This window comes from Polistes canadensis, unplaced genomic scaffold (assembly GCF_001313835.1).
Source record: "Polistes canadensis isolate GaletaPanama2010 unplaced genomic scaffold, ASM131383v1 scaffold_39, whole genome shotgun sequence".
Taxonomy (NCBI): Eukaryota; Metazoa; Arthropoda; class Insecta; order Hymenoptera; family Vespidae; genus Polistes; species Polistes canadensis.
This window is the reverse complement of record NW_014569586.1, coordinates 1992-21586: the sequence shown is the minus strand read 5'-3', so window position 1 is coordinate 21586 and position 19595 is coordinate 1992. Positions and strand designations below refer to the sequence as shown.

At 36.4% G+C, this 19595-nt stretch overlaps 1 protein-coding gene across 2 annotated transcripts; it reads left to right on the top strand.

Moving 5' to 3' along the window:
* The first annotated feature begins 13701 nt into the window (after nucleotides 1-13701).
* Nucleotides 13702-16257, top strand: LOC106784737 (5-methylcytosine rRNA methyltransferase NSUN4). 2 transcript variants are annotated; one of them, XM_014744590.1, is made up of 9 exons: nucleotides 13702-13808; nucleotides 13911-13964; nucleotides 14089-14271; nucleotides 14343-14730; nucleotides 14815-14997; nucleotides 15098-15384; nucleotides 15464-15588; nucleotides 15659-15796; nucleotides 15910-16257. In XM_014744590.1, the coding sequence occupies exons 2-9, from the start codon at nucleotides 13923-13925 to the stop codon at nucleotides 16052-16054; spliced, it is 1491 nt and encodes a 496-aa protein (XP_014600076.1). In that variant the 5' UTR covers nucleotides 13702-13808; nucleotides 13911-13922; the 3' UTR covers nucleotides 16055-16257. The 2 variants fall into 2 exon arrangements, with proteins under 2 accessions (XP_014600076.1, XP_014600075.1); XM_014744589.1 differs by having other exon boundaries at nucleotides 13726-13964.
* Nucleotides 16258-19595: the final 3338 nt, after the last annotated feature.

Here is a 19595-nt window from a genome sequence, read left to right as displayed (position 1 = left end):
CCAATCAGTAGTAAACTTTATACTGATATCCTTTCCTAGGAACTTTTTTGATGATATCTATTATCGCATGAAACAAGATAACAGTAGGGGGCGGGTTAACAAATTTGAAAAAGAAAAAAAAAAGGAAGAAGGAAATGATTTTCCTTTCAAATAAATTTCTATGAAATAAAAGTTGCTAATAGGTGAAACTAATAAAGTAGGAAGATTTTCATTCTGGTAAGGAAGCGTAAAAAAGAGAAACGAGGAGGAAGAGGGGCAAATAGACACGAGAGAGTAGGCGAGCCGCTAGTAGGACGCGCGCGTGCGTACGCACGACACGCGCGTCTGCGCAATGTCCTCTTCGCGGATGCGCTGCTTGCTACCGCATAAGCGAGAAAGAAATAGAGAAACTCTTTTTCGTTTTGAGATCATTTTCTCACTGAAAGACTGAAACGTAGGGTATACAATTACCAACTGCATTCGCGTCTACCGGCGCAAAAGTACGAGAAAGAAGAGAATGAAGTTTATCCCCATTACGAATAGAGCTATAACTAGAAAATAAATTGCTTTTAACTTTTAGAACGACACCTAACGCTCTAAGAGTATTATATAATTGTAATACTATATGAAATATACAATGTAAATCGTCTTAATTTTTTTCTTTTTTTTTATAGATTTTAAAGAGCACGTTTGTGAAAGTATACAACTTTTACCTTTCCTATCAGTCTAGTCTCTAGGTCTTACAAAATAAAATGATTTCCAAAGTTGATAAGGGAAAATTATTAAGCAAGAAATATATTTCATCAATTAGATTATATGAAATATTTTGTAAGTTCGTATATTCATTTAGCACACGTGTAGATTGTGTTCTTTTTTTGTCACTTTACTACTATCTAAATCGTAAACAATATAATTACGAAATGAAGTAATGGAAAATCAAATAGATATAACAGAAAGAGAAAGAAGTTGTTTAATCGTTTCTTATGTTTAAAGTTTTGCCCTTCTCGATAATTCCTCGTTCCTTCTTAATAAATCGGACAAAAGGAACGCGCGAATCAGCTTGATCTCTCCGTTCGCGGGTACTTTGAATCGTACAGTCGTCGTCTTTCCGTCCCGCTTTCTCCTTTTCCATCGACTCGCATGGTCTATCCTCGCTGTTGTATCTTGCGACGGATTCGCCATGTTACTACGTCTGGCGACACCTTGACACCTTTACCCCGACACGCGTGCTCAAATGCGTAGATGAGATTTCGATTATGCTGCACATTTCCATTTTCAATCATTAATCATTCGAAAAATCGATAACATAATAGTAAATTTCTATACGTAATTATAAAAATATGACAAGAAATTAAGGGAAGCTAATGACGCGTATATCTTTCGAAATAAATCCTGAAATTGAGTTTCGGCTGTTTTCGATAAGATTAAATACAGTCATATATTACTTTATTTTATTTTTCTACATTTCAAACTAAATACCCCAAGGTACTTATGCAAGTAAGTTTACGCGATGAATAAAAACTATATAAAGGAAGTAGTATTAACAGCATCGAGGAAGGTGGAAAACGCAGACGGGAATGGCGTGGTGCGTTGTCCAGCGGTTTTCACGAGGGGTAGCCTCTGGTCTCTCCACTGTGGATGAATTCCCGCATATCATTTCGGTCGACTGATAAAAAGACTTGGAAGCTGGCTCGTCGCAATGGACGACGAGGCGTATACGGACAAAAAAGCCGCTGAGAGGGGAAGAGACTCGGAGGTCGGAACACACATACATATATACATACATATAGCATAGACACACATGTAGCACGCAGTAGATACACAAGCGCAGAGAAGGCAAAAGGGGAGGGAGACAGAGGGAAAGAGGAAAAGAGGGAAAGAGGAGGAGGAAGAGGGCGGGAGGAATAGGGGAGGAGGAAGGGGGAGGGGGAGGGAGAGAGAGTGAGCGAGGACGAACCGAGCAAGCAGAGAGCGTAGCTCAAGCTTGGCTGCTAAAGGGGTGTAGAGACGTCGAGAGGGAGACGACGCGCTTGCCGATGGGTGAAGACGGGGCGGAGGGGTGCAGATGTGCACGTAAACGACGTGAATCCGGGTAAAGGGGAGCGTCACCACCATCGCCATCGCCATCGCCATCGCCACCGCCACCGCCACCGCCACTAACGCCGTCCTCGCTGTTCTGCCGTCGCGATGATTTGACTCTTCTGACTCTTTTCTCTTTCTCTCTATTTCTTTCTATCCATCTTTCTCTCTTACTCCCATCATTGTCGCTTGTGTCCTTCGTTTAGTTCTAGCGAGCCTCTAGCGTGCTGATTCTAGCTTGACGCTCGTGCGCGCACTCTAAGAAACTCGATGTGCAGTCGTATGCGCCCACTGCCAGGGCTGTATCGTTTTCCTCTGCAACGAGTGTTCATTTCTCTCTTTATCTCTCTCTCTTCCTCCCTCTCTCTTACTTTTTAATCTATAAGAAAAATAGGTACGTTCCCTGCTACCATCTCTTTGGTGGCAAAAAAAAATAGAAAAGGAAGTCCATCTTGATAACTGTAATGAACAGTTCCCTTTAGTAGAAAATTTATTAGGATGTCGTACGCGTGATCACCTATAAATGATATGGCATTTATAATAGGATTACGTAACAGGGTATCACGGTCATATTTAATTCTAAACTTTCCTGGTTTTTCCTTCCTTAGTAAAGAGCTAACCGTCTTATGTAATGTCGCGTTTACACCTGCATTCTACGAGTGTCTTGTTCTGTGAAATTTTTCTTCCTTTTTTTTTCTTTCGTCTTCTTGCGCTCATACTTTTTTTTGTCTTATCATACGTAAGTTCGTAGAAGTAAGGTTGAAAGAACAAAAAGGATTGGAAGTGTCGCGACGTCGACTCGTGATCCCCGGATCCTCGATGTGGCCCCGAACGGTGGTATCTAGGGAGCTTAGAGATCCAATGGAAGCCAAGTCGCGTAGAAGGGATACTAGAGTAGGAGGTGGCAGTTATGGCGCCTGCCGTTTGCGAGGAAGAAGAAGAGAAGAAGAGAAAAAGAATGAGGAGAAAGAAAGAGAGAGAGAGAGAGAGAGAGAGAGAGAGAGAGAGAGAGAGAGAGAGAGACGGTCGAAGAATACTACACGTGTCGCGGCGGCGGGGTGTTGACCCCAAATAGCTTTTTTAACGTGACGTAACTGAGAAAGGGTTGAGAAATGGCCAAGTGCTTGAGCTCGACGCGAACCGAATGACTTTTCGAACGAACTCTAAGCCAAGCATCTTTGAGAGCTCTTCGTCTTTCCAAATTAAATGATGATACTCCTCTCTCTTCATTCGCATTATTTGATTAATATAAAAAGGGAAACATCCAACGAGTTTTAATCGTTTTATGCTGTAAAATGATCAAAAAAAATCAAGAAAAGATTTTATTAGTATATAATAAATCTTAAAGAGAGTTTTAACACTCGCCCAAATTTTAAAGGAAATATTATCTTTTTTTTACTTTTATATTTTCTTTCGACAAAAAAAAAAAAAAAAGAGGAAACACCAGAAGAGAACCTGTTTCAAATGAACGTTCGATAAACAAAAACGTTATGAGTGTATGTATTAAGTATATACGTTATGGCCTTGTCGGACGAAGAACATAGCGCGATGGATTATATTAATGTTTCAGGCGACCATAAGCGATGATGCAGGCCAACGTTCGCTACTACTTATGTAACTGTAGCTTATGTGTACGAATATTATGTACATCTGTGTAATTTATATTCGACGATTAATATATATTTAAAAAAAGATCAGTAGAATCAAATCTAAATTTCGAAGATAGTAGGTATTTGCCCAATCCTTTTCTCAAATGTTTCTAACAACCGTGAGTAAAAAGCTTTCAAGACGACTAATCATACAAATACAAATACAGTAAGGTTCTCGAACGTACCGATTTCAGAAAGACAAATATCGTAAGGAGGATAAGATAACGTTACCATTCGTGGCCACGTTGCTCGTACGATATCGTAACGCCTGTCTTCGTTATATACCTAATTAGGACTATTGAAGCGAAGGATAGAATAAGATGTTGTAGGGTGAGGCTGTTTCGTCAATTCATCGTTCAACGTCGTCATTGCTGTATATACCAATCGTTATCATTCTTTCATTTCGATATGGATGATACACGTGTCGCATCTTTTGCACTCATGACCTAAAAAAAGAAACACGAGGAAAAGAATTAAATAATGTGTATTAAAGGAGAGAAAACATAGAAACCGAAAGTTTCAGCTTTCTTATTTTGTTTTTTAGTTCTTTTTTTTTTTACATAATATAAAGTCACATATATCTGGAAAAGAAAAACAAGACATTTGCTAATAGTGGTAGCACATGTTTATATCTTATCTAACGAGTTATACTATGAAAGAGGCGTGAACGATATTCACTCTTACGACTGTTGCATATGTCGAACCACGATACTTTCCCTCTGATGTTTCGTCCAAGCCCTTCCGAGGTTAAGCAAAGTGTTTTGCTGAGAGGACAAATAGAAAGGGCTAGAAATAGAAAAGCTAGTTTCGAGACAGCAAGATTTCATCGAGTTCTTAGTCTTTTACCTCGTCGACTGGATGGATGGTAGTCCAGTGCTCAAGGTGGATATCCTTATCCATCGTCGACCGCAAAGGATATTCCAAGTAACCACGGTTAGAAGGAAATACCATGATAGCCTTCTTTACATTCTTATTTCTATTTTCTGTTAAATTAAAAGTACTGTGCCTTTTCAAACGTTTTTTCTTTTTCTTCATATTCTTTTATGACAACATATCCCGGAAATTCTTGGGATAAGTGTCAGATAAAATAATATATTCTTTGTTTTGAAAGGATATAATAGAAGAACCTAAAATATTTGACATTTTAGAAAAGAAACTCGAAAAGAAAAACGTTAAAGAATTCCTTTGTTTGATAAAAAGGAAAAAAAGTTGGTAACCGTAACTGCGAGTAACGGCGTGCATACCATACTTATACATGTAAGGAAGGGGATGACTGGAAGGGCCATTGCTCCCTGGCCCGAGCTGCCCCGATCTACAGAGTCCAGAAAGGATCCATCTATCGTTCTGTGTTCTCTTACGGTATCTATGAACTATGACATCTCTGACACTAATCCTACCTCCGTTCTAAAAAAAACAATTACGAGAAATTTAATTACTTCATTAAAAATGAAAATTAAAGAGAGATAGTGAGAGAAAATCTCTTTAAGTCGGGTTTATGTTGATAACATCTATCATTGGGAATAGGGATGATTTTGTAACGAGAAAAAATATTCATCGTGCAAAATAAACGCTTTTTTTTCTCTCTCTATATATAAATCGAAATATTCAGGATAATCGTGTACGTTGTTCTCTCTCTGCTCAGGTTATTATTCAAATGTTCCACATGTGTCCTATAATCGTCCCAAGGCGTTCCGTTATGCTCCCAGAGGCTATATCACACGGCATTCCAGATGCGGAGGATCGTGGGGTGTTTACAGCGAGTACTATCTACTTATAATTCCTTTCAAGTACGAGGTATCATTTATTAACATTGAAATTCGCTTGCTCCAGACCTCTCGTTTAATATCGAACGCAATTCAATGACTTATTAGAAATAAATATATCTTACTTGCATAAAAATTGCAAAAATCAATCAAATGAAAATAACATTTTCGATGATAATTTCGAAGCTTATTAGAATACACCAACCCCCCAATAGATAGATGGTATATTGAATGATCTCGATCTAAGGACAAAAGTAACATCATCAGCCCTTTCTATTGGACATATCGAGATCCTCTTTTCATCGTCGTAGCGAAACTCGACTTTGCCATGTTTCATAGCCCTTTTGCCTACCTCGACGCACCTTTCTTGCGTCGTCACACGGTACAGACTTTCTATCCCCGGGCTGGCTTTCAACCTCTTTTTCGCTCCTCGAGTCTTTCTTCTCCTCCCACTCTTTCTCCCCTTTCTCACTCCCCTCCCCACCCTTTTCTACTCCACTCTCCTCTCTCCCTCACAATTCCTCCTGCCCGCTCTCTTCTCTCCTCTTCACCTCTTTCTCCTTCCACCATTATTTCCCTCTCTTTCTTTCTTTCCTTCTCTTTCCTCTTTCTTTCTCTTTCTCATGACTACTACCCGACCATCTATCCATATAACCTACGTGACTGTCCGCATCCCTGTTCTCTGACTTCTAAGTCTAACCCTAAGTCTAACCCAACCTGAAGGCGCCCTTATAGCCAGACGGCGGCGTCGTCGTGGACGGGGAGGCATACGCATATCCCCACCACGCCATCCCTCGTCGAGGGGTCGTTGATCCCCCAAGGACAACGACCTTGCGTCTGCGGCAGCCAACCGTTCAAACAGTTCTGAGTTCCCGGATTCCTCGATTATCAATATCTTTCACTCCTTGCTTTCCGCCTTCCTTATCCCTCTTCCCCCTATACCTCCCCCTACACCTCCCCCTCTCTCCTCTAGCTTCCTTCTCATCTCTTTCTCACTCTTATACCCTTTTCGTCCTTTTTATTTATTTTATCCTTCGCTTTTTCGTGTTTTGATACCTCCTTAGTTCAGGATATTGTTTGCTGCTTATCACGCCTCCGCTAACGACCTAAAGAAACATGCTGCACGTGTTAGTCAGTAGCTCTAACATGATGATGGTGGTGGTGGTGGTGGTGGTGGTGTTGGTAGCGGTGGTATTCTAAAGAGGAAAAGCACTTAATTCTTCCACGTCGATATCTTTCATTCTGTTGATTTAAACTTTCACTCCTTCTTCGATATACTTTCTTTTACTTTATCGTACCTTGGAATCAATTATAGAACCGATTTAATTAGCTTGACATTAGACTAAGAAATTGAATACCATAAACCTTTGCTAAAAGTTACTGGATTTATAGAATTATAAATACACGCTAATTCAACAGCCCTTTCAAAATCGTAAGAAATATGAAAAATTCATGCGAATGAACATCGATATACATGACTCGACCCCGACCCGCATAGCCTTTCTACCGTTGTTACCTCCTATTCTTTTTCAACACTCGTGAACGCTCGTAAAGCTTCCCTTCGTTCATCGATCTTCAAATCGTTTTACGAGGTTGTCTCTTTGCCAATACGAATAACATTTTCTACGGTATTTTCCTTTAATCTGATTCCCGTAAAATGGCAATGAATTTATCGCTTTGATGGGAGGGGAGGGGAGGGGAGGGATTTACAAATTAAATGAAATAAAAATATTTCGCGTGTTAAGGAATAATTATTCACAGATATTAACAACCCTATGTATACCAAAAAATACAAGACATATTATCAAATAATTCTTTAACATGCCTAAAATATCAGGATTGTTCGAGGAATTAGTTGAAATATATTTTGTTTCCATGAAAAATATATAAAAACAAGACAATAGGTCATCGACCAAAAATGTATTTCAAAATTCTACTAATTTATTCAGATATAACAATGCTCCCAGGCAAATAAGTTAATGACTATAAATATTAACTAAAGATAGGCTATTAAGATAAATATTATTTGATTTTAAGTATATATATATATGCATTTCATATTTGGTATATCTCTTTGAAGAAAAGATAACTGACGTGGTCACATTGATACGTAGTTTGTAGTTTTATAGGTGGGTGGAATAGTGGGTGATCATATGCACAAGCCAGAATAGAGTCTCTCTATACGCGCGATAGGTCTTTACATATACCAACGATGCGGAACGTGCTACTGTTGACTGTGCGGGCGCGAGTCGAGTACCACGGTGACGCAATCTACGAAGGGAAGGAAGACATCGACGTTGACCTACTAAAGACACAAGTTCTCTTCTTGCGTTCTTTTACTGATCTGTCTTTTTCGTATATCAATTCCAAATAGTACTTATATATTTTAAGTCGTGGGAATAGAAAAAATAAAATATTCCTATTACATGTGTATAGATGTATGTACATATATTCAAGCATTCATTCGTATAGTTCCATATTTTTAATCTGTTAATCTGTTAAATTATAAAAAAATTGTATTCACATGAAATAAAAAAAAATATATATTGTTATACGTAGAATATGCAAATATATTTTATACTATAAATTAAATACATTTTACATGTTACATATATACGTTATAAATACTATATATCATAGATGCACCATAATATATAATTTACTATATGCTATATAAAATACATATACACACATATGTTCATTGTATATACTATGCGACGACTACTTTTTTCTATGCACGGCATGTATAGTTAAAAAGAGCATTCAACGTATAGGGTAACACGCTTTATCGTCCTTTTAATTTATACGGTAAAAGGGGCAGACGTCGGGCTTTATACCGGACGACTACTCCCGAGGGATAAATACGCGACAAGTGCTTGCGACAGTGAAATACCGAAGGAGGTCCTGTAGATCTTTCTCTCTTTCTCTTTATTTCTCTCTTTACTGTAAGACCACCCTACCGTCACGCTATGGTGACTTCTGACGCGTGAATACGCCGCTTTGTTTGACCGTTCGTTCCCCTTCCTTCCCCTTTTTCCTTTCTTGACTCCCTTTTCACCCCGTGTTTCCTGCGGTCGGGCAGGTAGGCAGGTTGCAGTGGCAAAGTTGATTTCAATTCGATTCAAAGAGAGTAGGAAACTCGACCTTGTTTCTGGTTGAAAGAATTGTGAATCGATCAAATTGAAAAAGTGGTGTATCACCAGCTATTAATTCCATATGAGCGAACGCTTTTATACTTTATTCATCCGAAATCTTGCACGGTTAACTTGTTTACAATATGGGGTATGGTGGTTCAAGATTGAAACTGTTCTGTTGAAACTGTTTTTCAACGAATCGTTTCACTTTAATTAGTATACGATTCCCATAGATATCATTTGCACAACAAAGAATTAAGCCCTCTTTGATTTGATGATGAAAAAAAAATGGGTTCGATTAAATCGGATATTAGCTATGACATTATGCATCAGATACTTTCATTATTCGAACAGTGAAGGGGCGTAGTATTACCTGCACAGTTTAAATCAAGATAAAAAGTCCTTTGGCCATGGTTATTATAAAGTTAGCGATATGTTTGAGACCGGTCAGAGACGCCTCCCCCTTTGCGCCTGTCCGTCGGGGTGGTTGCAACAGGTTGCAGTAGCAACACCACTACGACCACCATTACCAACGAAGCCGAGAATTCCCCTTTACCCCCTTCTCAATGGGTCGACCAATTCCCGCACGCAGAACCCCTTAATGTGCGCCAGCAGGTGGTCCCCATAATCGTGAAGCTATGCTTTGTTGTAGAACAATGTCAGCCCTAAGGATTTATACATTCCAATCCTTCTTTTAATGGCTAAGTATCAAATGAGAGAATGAGAAAGAGAGAGAGAGAGAGAGAGAGAGAGAGAGAGAGAGAGAGAGAGAAAGAAAAAAACGGTTCTATCCTTTTGTTACCAACTTTTAACTCGGATAAACAAGGTTACTGTGATCCTCCCTTGGTATAGCAGGTGACTCATAAATCCAGCTACGGGGTTCGATCATAAATTGAATGCATTCATCTATAAACATAAAATTCTTGGGAATTTTCCTCTCTCTTCATTTTACCAGACTTATCAGATTGTTACATGGCAGATATCTCTCGTGGTGGAAATCCTTAAGGTGTTACGATAAAGCAGTATATTTTTATCTTCGTTATCATTCTTCAAAAAAAGGGGAGCAACGGCTCGGTGCGTATACATATAAGTTGTTTCTGTATCTTTCTTTTTCAGTAGTCTAAAGTTTATTAGTATCCTTCACAGAAATGTTAAGTTTCATTAGAAATGATAAAAGAAATTATTCTTCTATACGTTTCTAAAGATGACGAAAAATCCATGCTAATTTTGGTCTAGTATCGCGAAATAATAACTAATGCGAAGACTACGTGTTACGATGTACAAGAAGAAAGACTAAATGCGTTGAATACAGCCTGACGTAATGTAGTGTGGGAGCGGCGTAGCTCTTTGGGGGTCAACGCCCCGTCTCTCTAACACCCATTGTTTTCCTACAACCCTATCACAATCAAAGTAACTAAGGTATGTTACTGTAATAATGTGTTGAGCGAATAATGAATTACTATCGGGATATTTTTATCTATTATCAAATTTTATCGATATGTTTTCTATGAAGAATACAAAATATCTATTATAATCGTACTACCAATCAATATTCCAAATGTAATCTAATTGAAAAAAACAATGAAAGATAAATTTCAAGTTGTACGATAAAATATATATATATGGTCGTATCGCCATGATACACCTGTTCTTAAACTTATTTCTTCGATGAACCAACATATCGGTAAAAGGTGGACATCTCTGAAGATGAAGAAGAAGAAGAAAAAAAAAATGAGTAAAGAATCATGAATTTTATTAAACATACGCATCGTACATAAACCACGAAGAAAAGCTACGGAGCTCTCAAACGATACCGTTAAACTGACTTCCGTCTGTCCACCTACCTACCTGCCTGCCTACCTACCTACCTACCTACTTTCTTCCTTGTACATCGTCCCGCAGTATTGAAAGAATTTATATGGCGAGAGATAGGGAAGCATTAATGAAACATGTCGAGCAAATTTTAAATCAATGGTATCGTCAAATTTTCTTCGACATTTGCAAAAAGTTTCTACCGTAGAATGGCATGATGAAATAAAATTCGAATAATATTCGTCATGTCGATCACTTCAACGAGATCTGTCTTAAGGGCCGCTCACACTCAACTAACGATTATTTTAGAATAAAATACGGGCACGAATTGGCTCGCAATAAAATTTCAAGTACCTAAAGGTATGTCACACCCTTGGGGAAGATTATTGTGAGGCACTGTACTCGTACGTATGTATGCATCCCGTATAGGATCGAGAGAAATTGGTCTGTACAGTCGTTACTGTAGTCCTCGGTACCCCTTGCTCGTTCAACGACCCTGCATGACGCTCGCTCATCGCTTCATGCACGCATGCACGCACGCACGCACGCACGCACGTGATGAGAGAATCGGAACGAAAGTGAACTGTAGAACGACGACGTCGACGACTATGTGAGCAACGTATATGGTGACGGGGAAGTTTTAAGATATCATTTTGTTTTTCATTTCTACCCGTTTAATAGTATACAGTATGTGACCCTTCACGAATAAATTTAGTTTGATTTTTTTCGAATAAGAATAGTTTAAAAATAACTACGGTCCTGCTTGCGCAACAGTGTTTTAGTTCCTCCTACCTTTGTATCTTATTTAAATACCTAAATATTTCGTTACGAGTTGAATTTCTTTTAAGAATGTCACGTATCCTATATTGCAAGACATGATCCTTTTCCCTTGGAACAGGTTGGACGAGCCTAACAGGAAGACAACCAAAATTCTGAAAAAATAGCTTTGATAGATATAAAATAAAACTTGGACTCATTGATTAGATTGACAATAAGACTCAGTGCGTTTCCACGCATACTCGTTCAATCGAAATCGACTTTCGTCGAAGTGAGGTCACGCTAGTTAGCTAGGGTGAGAGAAAAAGAGTCGGAAAGAGGGGGGGAGGCAAGAGTCAACGACAACAGGAAACGAGACGTAGTATCACTCGGCACCGGACGTCGTAACTTCCGAGTCCTTTGGTCTCTGCTCTCCCCCTGTGTTATTCATTGCTACGCATCGTCGGGGTATCCATCGGCTGCGACGAAGAAAACCCTTGCGGAGATTTTCATCGGCAGAGGGCGCATTAGATAACAACCAAAGCACCAGCAATAAGGTAATGGCAATGTTCATGTTGAAAATGGCTTCTTAGGATATCACGAGTAATGCACCCGCTCTAACGCGCCCTTTCCTACAAGGATAGAGAAAGAAAGTAAGAAATGGTGAATGAGAGAGAAAAAGAGAGGGAGTGAAAGAAATCAAGGAAGGAGGGAGAGAGAGAGAGGGGTAGAGAGCGTGAGCTCAGAGGTGGAACGTAGAGAAAACGGGCAGGGCGCGAGAACGAGAGAGAGAGAGAGAGAGAGAGAGAGAGAGAGAATGAGAAAGAGAAAGAAAGAAAGAAAGAGAGAGAGAGGAAGAGGGTGGGGAGACAGAGGAAAGGAGGAGAAGTGAGCTCCTTACAGTGCATTGCCTTACGATCTTCCCCAAGTTCCCGTCGCACCCCGGACGCCGACAAATCGCGTCCAACGTGCTTCTCATGAAGAGATCCACAAAAGCAGCTTCGCCGTCGAGAGAGATTCGGGTCGTCGCTTGGCGGTGGCTCATCGAGAGAGAGAAAGAGGATAGGGGTGGAGGGGGAGGAGTCAACTCAACTCGTGTATAGATGTATGCGTGAGCGCGCGTGTGCGCATGAGGACGCGAGAGAACACACAAATACACGCATTACACGCGATGTATACACGTGTATGTATTTATGTTTGGGTTTCGTCTGTATATCATCTTTACGTATGTAGGTTTATATGTGCATATGAGAGGGACAAGGAGAAAGAGAGGGTATAACACCGCACCCCGTTCGTTCTTCTTAGCTTTCTTCCTTCTCTTCGAAGGAGAAGCAGTCGTCGGCAACGGTGAAATGACGACGACGATGACGACGACGACGACGATCGTCTTGTCCATGCGAGCGTTCTTCTTTACGTCCCTCTTCAGAATACGGTGAACTCTGCTTATACGCTTTCCGTCTTCTCTCTCATCTCCTTTCTCTCGTTGAGAGGAAAGAGAAAGAGAGAGAGAGAGAGAGACTTTCACCAAGAGACGCTATGCCAGTTCGGAGGGCTACAGGGTTATCATCCGGGGTTCTCTCTCCTTTTACGACTTACGCTTTTGGCGCGGAATTTATGCGGTGGTATGACTTCACGCTGCACTCTCGTCCTCCTTTTCGAACGTTCGCACGTCCTTCTTTAGGATACCATTTGCATTTTCACTTACGTAATCCGACAACCGAATTTCCTTGCAACCGTCTGATATAAAATACGGCAAAATCAGTTACGAAAATAATTTTCAGAATGAATTTCAAGTGGCTATCAGGTGTACTCATGCTTATTTAATTGCGAAACTTTTGATAATCGAAAAGATTCGATAAATTGCTTTATGATTGACTTTTAACGTTAGAAATTAACCGAGCAAGTAATTTGGTTACTTTAAAAAAAAAGGCACGACTTCAAAATATTTACATAACTTTACGCGAATGCTATCTCATTGTATTTCGTAATAAAAAGAATTATTCGAATTTATTTCCCCGACGTGAATAAACACAAAGCATCGAATTAGTTGTTCCCATATTCGATTTGATAGTCTTGCTCGATGTATTTACATGTGTAAATGTTAATGTAAATGTTAATGTAATATATCATGCACGTAAATGTCTGGGTATGTGTTTATGCTGAGTGTTTGCATTTATGTTCGTATGAACTTGTTTTGCTTTTCATGGAAGCTTTGTGGTTCATTCCATGGAACTTGTTAAAAGTAAGGACCAAAGGAGGGAAAAAAGCGGGCGTATAGTCGATCAAGTCTTTCAATGGCATCTATCGTCTAGCAGGTTGTACACAAGTTGTAACTCAAAGATGGGGTTGACTGTCCTTCTAATCCTCGTATCCGCATTAACCTTTTTCTCTCTCTTTCTCTTTCTTCGTATTTGTATGCGCGTATATATGTATGTATGTGTGGTTAGCGCCCTTCTCTTCCTACACCTCTTACCGCATTGCAATCTTCTAACGGTTAATCGACTTCGACGACTTTTTCTGAGCAATCGATCTAAATCTCTGCGCGTCGTGCCATCTAGCGGATTATTTGTAACAGAATCAACATGCTACTTGCGTAAGGGATTTTTGTCTCTTTCCACTAACATAACCTATCAAGGGTAATTTTGAATGATGAATTAAAAATCTAAATCATTTTGTGTGTGTGCGTGTATGTGTGTGTGTGTCATTTTAAAATGGCTTTTTTAATTAAACAATTAAAGGTCGGAGAATTGATGAAAGTATCTGTTAGATATAAACATGGTCCAAATCATTGGGTAAATATTTTCATGTATTTTATTTAGTATTATTATACTGAAGTCCTGCTATATTTTCTTACTAATTAATTGATTTTTTATGGTCATTACATTACTGCATATTTACGTAATTTGTATTTTAAAGTCTGTGATCCGGAAGAAAAAAAAGAGTAAAGACAAAGCATTGGAATATTTTGACGACTTTTACGCTAAAGTATATGGAAAAGCATGGGATAAGATAAGAACCGCATTGCTACAAGAAGAAACAAAATATATAGCAGTGGTTAATAACTATAGCGATGTGGAAAAAATACAAACAACTTTGGAGGTATAATATCTACTTGTATTCTATATCAAAGTTAAAGAATTATTTTTTACGTATATTTGTATATATCATAGAATTATGGAGCGATAAATGTAAAATCAATATATGATGTATTTCTGGAAAATCCAGAAGAGAATAATCAAAAATCTATCAAACAAAAGAATTCAAAGAACACTACTAAGCCAAATGGTAGGATAGATAATGTGATATCAGAAAAGCAAAAGGCAGAAGTACAATCGCTTTACCCATCTGATTATGAACCATCTCCTGAATTGTTGAACTCTACAGAGTCTACAGAGACAAATGATATAACTGACAATATTGATAAACCATTACAATCAGTGCAATTAAAATCTATTGCCGATGATTCTAATGAAATTAATATTGATAACAGTCGTATCGTTCTTCCCACTGATAGCACAACAGGACTTTATGAATTTATACCGGTAACAAAATTGAAAGGTTCATAAATATACTACTATTTAATATATAGAAACAGTAAATATCTACAAAAAGCACTTCATTTTTCATTTTATTATAATATAGGTTTGGAAGATTATGTCCTAGAATCTGAACATTATGAATATTATCGGAAGGCAGGTGATTTTGAAATACCTGTGGAAAAAGAGAAAATTTTGTCTTTTCCAAAATATCTTAAATGTTATACATACGAAGAGTTTAGCAATGAAAGATTTCCAGCTCCCAAAAAAGGATCCACCGGAGTATTAGGTTTGATTTAATTTGATTTTTATATGTAATATTAAATCTATCTATTTCTTATCTATTTTATCTGTTATGTGTATCGATGTATTTTATTGTTATTTTGTAGATTATTATCTTTTTGATGGAGGTTCGTTACTTCCTGTTTTGGCTCTTGATTTACAATTAGGTGATTATGTATTAGATATGTGCGCAGCACCTGGAGGCAAGACTCTAACAATTTTACAGACACTTATGCCCAGTTTAGTGGTAGCCAATGATTTATCAATATCTAGAGTTAAAAGAATAAAGCAAGTTATAGACCAATACATAATAGATATAGGAGAGATTAAAGAAAGATTAGTTATATCGGAACAAGATGCTCGTAGAATTGAAGATAAAAACATCTACAATAAGGTACTATATATAGATTGAAAAAGTAACTTTGTTTTACATATTGATTAGAATTTCTTATTTTCTTTAACTTGGATTATAGATACTTGTCGATGTCCCATGTACAACGGACAGGCATGTATTACACGAAAATGATAACAATATTTTTAAACCTTCAAGAATCAAAGAAAGATTGAAAATGCCAGAAATGCAAGCAGAAATTTTATAGTTAGTATCATGAACATTTTAAATATATTATCATTTGCTATTACTTTAATTATTACTATTAATATTGTAGCAATGCATTGAAATTAGTAACTGTTGGCGGTACCGTTGTATATTCAACCTGTTCTCTTAGTCCGATACAAAATGATGGCGTTGTACAAATGGCATTGAAAAGAATATGGGAAGAAAGTAACACTGTTATAGTTGTAAAGTAAGTTATTTATAAAAAAAACTGCATTATTACTTTCTTAATAATATTTTTGATACTTTTTTCATATAAAAATTTAAATACAAACTAACGAAAATAATATATTATATTTACAGAGATATGACAGATGCTTTAAATCCATTGCAAACATTATTTAATTTTGGAAATTTTGGTTTAAAACATGGGCATATTGTTATACCTACTATCGGTTATAACTGGGGTCCTATGTACTTTTGTAAAATGATTAAAATGAAATCATAAAGATAATAAAAAATAGTTAGAAGAAATTTTTACTCCATTTTTCATAGATCGTATATATTATGTATATATAAAAACTTTTTACATAAAAATAGTCTGTAAATATTCCTGTGATAATTCGACTGCTTGCAGTTTTTTAAAATTGCGCATTAAGTCTTTCAATATATTCAAAATACTAATAAATAGTATTTATTAATTGTTAGAAATTTGCTGAAGATTATTTATGTCCAAGGATATAAATCCTTGTTAATAAAATATATATTAATTATACGTAAAAATCTATTAATTATTATGAAATACTTTTAAACTGTGTTATATACAAAAAAAAAAAAATTGCAAATTTTATATATTTCGATCAGAGTGAAAAATCTTAAAGACAAATCAAGAAAAGAGAAATAACTATAATATGTAATGAACATTAATTAAGCTTCAAAATCTAATAATATAAGAATTTTAATAGTTAACTAGAAATTTACGCATTTTCTGGACGATTTTTCGCATCACACGTGATATGTAGTAGTAGTGTTCTGATTATTGAATGATGTATTAATTAAAAACTATCGCAAAAAACGATGTACATTACATACTATCTAAAACGCACATACAGGTGCAAAGTATATCGTGCAATCACTAACACAATAACAGCCGCCAATATGGGAAAAAATTACAACTAAACTCATACTAACCATTTCTCAACCATACGTGTAACACCTGGGCACACGCATAGATGAGAACGCAGAAAGTATGGGGAGAAGAAACGGAAGATTAGTTTATTAGAAGCTGAAAATTCTAATCTAAAAAACATAATTAACATATATAAACACATCAAAACATTTTATTTCATCTAAACGGGCTAAGACTCTACAAGTCATTTGGATTTGACTTTTTGATTGTAAGAATTGTTAAATTAAATTTTTTAATATTAAAGAATTTTAAAAGAGAAAAATAAATATATATAAACAACCTCAGATGACTTCTTTCATTAAGTTGGCTGTTCTAATAAAAGAACTGGGCTTTGAGCCACCACTTAACTGTAAGAATCTATTCGTCGCGAATGAGTTTATCTTCTTGCTTATTTATTTATAATATTAAAGTATCGATATATAAAAATTAATCGTGATTAGATAAACTAAGTACGAATAAATGCATGTAAGACATTTATTACATGCTTTTCTAAACGAAAACAAGTAAATTAAAGCTCGATTTCAACACTACTAACCACGAACAAAACGCGTATTAAGAAATAAAGTGCATTAATTAATTGCATTCTAAAATAAATGAATTTAACCGATGAGACAAGAAAACCTATCCTGAACTAATAAAACATACAATACAATACAATATAAAATTTTCATGAGTAATTCCAAAAGAAGAATTACTCATGTGCTCGTCAATAATTTATGTAAATAATTACAACCAGTAACTCGTGCCGATTAGGATCTTTCATCCTCGACATGATTGAGCACCGGAGGGACTTTAAATTTTCTACTCACTACGTAAGAAGTTCTAGGATGGCTCTAAAACACTCCTACTTTGTAGCAGTCTAATGATAGGTAAGTTCCTCGATTTGCTATTGAAGAAGATCCATCGAAGATCCCTCGAAGAATTTATTCCACATATTTCTACAAGGTTGCAAATCCGTCGTACTATCTGTAAAATAAAATAGAACAAAACGATAAATTATTTACAATATAATCCACAATCGTATAAAAAAAAATTGAATAAAATGTAAATCTAAATGAATACTTACAATGCATTCCAATGGGATGCAGCTCTATGGCACCATGGTGATGCATCTCGCGTGAATCTAATAACGCGTTATTAACGAGAAAATAAGAAACTATAAATAAATTTCTTATCGCGAAATCGAAATTTTATTATACGGCGAACAACACTGACTTTAATTCGCGTATGATTTTAATTTATTATGCGCCCGATCACTGACTCTACAACTGCTTCCAAAGACTGCTTTGCACACAGTCAATGCAAGTACAAAAATCTTCATTGATGCACTGATTCTAATACGCGAACAGTCTGTGCGACTGTTTAAAGATAAAAATACAACTTTACTCGAACAAACTCTAATGCAATTACACTGCATTGRTCGCAGTTAATTTAATATATAAATTTCAAAAATAGTTCGCTAACGCGACGGAATTCAAATTAACGAACGAACGTGCTTCTAATCCGTGATTTTAATTTTATTTAAACGGATCAAACACTCCCGTATATTGCTTCGCGCACGATTGCAATGCACGAACACTTGCAACACTTCACAAACACTATTCACAACACTTCCAACGCTGCAATTTTCCCATGATGATCTGAAATAGAAATAAAAACAAAATTATTAATATCATTGTTGTAAGAAAAAATTATTATAATTATTAAGAAAGTGTTTAAAATAAAAATTGACTTACGTTTATTCTTCAGTGATGAATGCACGATGGGTTTCCTACCCTTAGGATGACGATGAGCACTCGTTTAAAACGAATAAAAGAAACTTACGGAGTTTCTTTACCCGAAAAAACGAAACTTTGACATACGACGTACACACTGACTCTACTTTCCGATTCTTTTATATTTTATTTTATCGATGCAACACACGAGTACTTCACACACTTTAAAAAATATTCTATCATAAAGAATCAATGTTAGATATAAAAAGTTGTCTAATCAGCCCTGTTATCGAATGTTTTAATTAGATAACACGTTAGAAATAAAATTATTAAATAGTTTAATACGTAACGTCCGTGTTAGATCTTAACACGTTGAAGGACGGAAGGGGAATGAGGTACGTTATTGCTTATCCTTCGTCGAACGTTCGGCTGTGTCGTTTTGTTTTCGGCTGTCTTTCTTATGTTTTCACCTCGAGAAATTCCTACAAATATACATAACATTCATAATTGCCTGTAGGTGAATGTTATGTTTTCTTATTCTCTCTCTCACTCTCGTTCTCACTCTTTCTATACATTTCTATATAGGTTAAAAAAAGAATAACGCTTACCTCGATGAATATGAAGATAAAAAAGAGTAAACACAATAGTTAGACTGAACAGTATCTGTATTCCTTTTGGCTCTCCCAATGCTCGAAAACTAAAATAAAATAAAAAAAAAAATAAAATTACATTAGTACAATATAAAGAAAATCAAATACATGAGTGTATGTGTACGAGCTACCTATACTTATGTATATATGCCAGTATGTGTGTGTGTGTGTGATAAAAGTCGAATTTAATATGAAATACGATCTGTAAAGACATAATATTATAAAAAATAAATAATTAAATTAATAAGAGCATTATATTCTTAAATTTTATTGATTAGGTGTATTATTCCCTTTACACACATGCGCAACGTTCGGAAAGTCATATAAACAACATTCAATAAAAGTAATTTTCTAGATGACTTTGACTCAGTCTAACGGAAGACTTCGAAGGAGAAGGTACATAGATCATAATTTCGGAGCTTTTTAACAACAATAGACATTTCTATCGATTAATTAACAATTTTTTAAATATTTTAATACATTCTCTTTATATTT

Bases quoted from the DNA above. Each gene is read 5' to 3' on its own strand.
- LOC106784737 (XM_014744589.1), top strand. From the start codon at position 13,884: ATGGCTTTTTTAATTAAACAATTAAAGGTCGGAGAATTGATGAAAGTA. The intron at 13,965-14,088 runs GTAAATATTTTC...TGTATTTTAAAG, and splicing joins AACATGGTCCAAATCATTGG to TCTGTGATCCGGAAGAAAAA. The intron at 15,797-15,909 runs GTAAGTTATTTA...TTATATTTACAG, and splicing joins AACACTGTTATAGTTGTAAA to AGATATGACAGATGCTTTAA.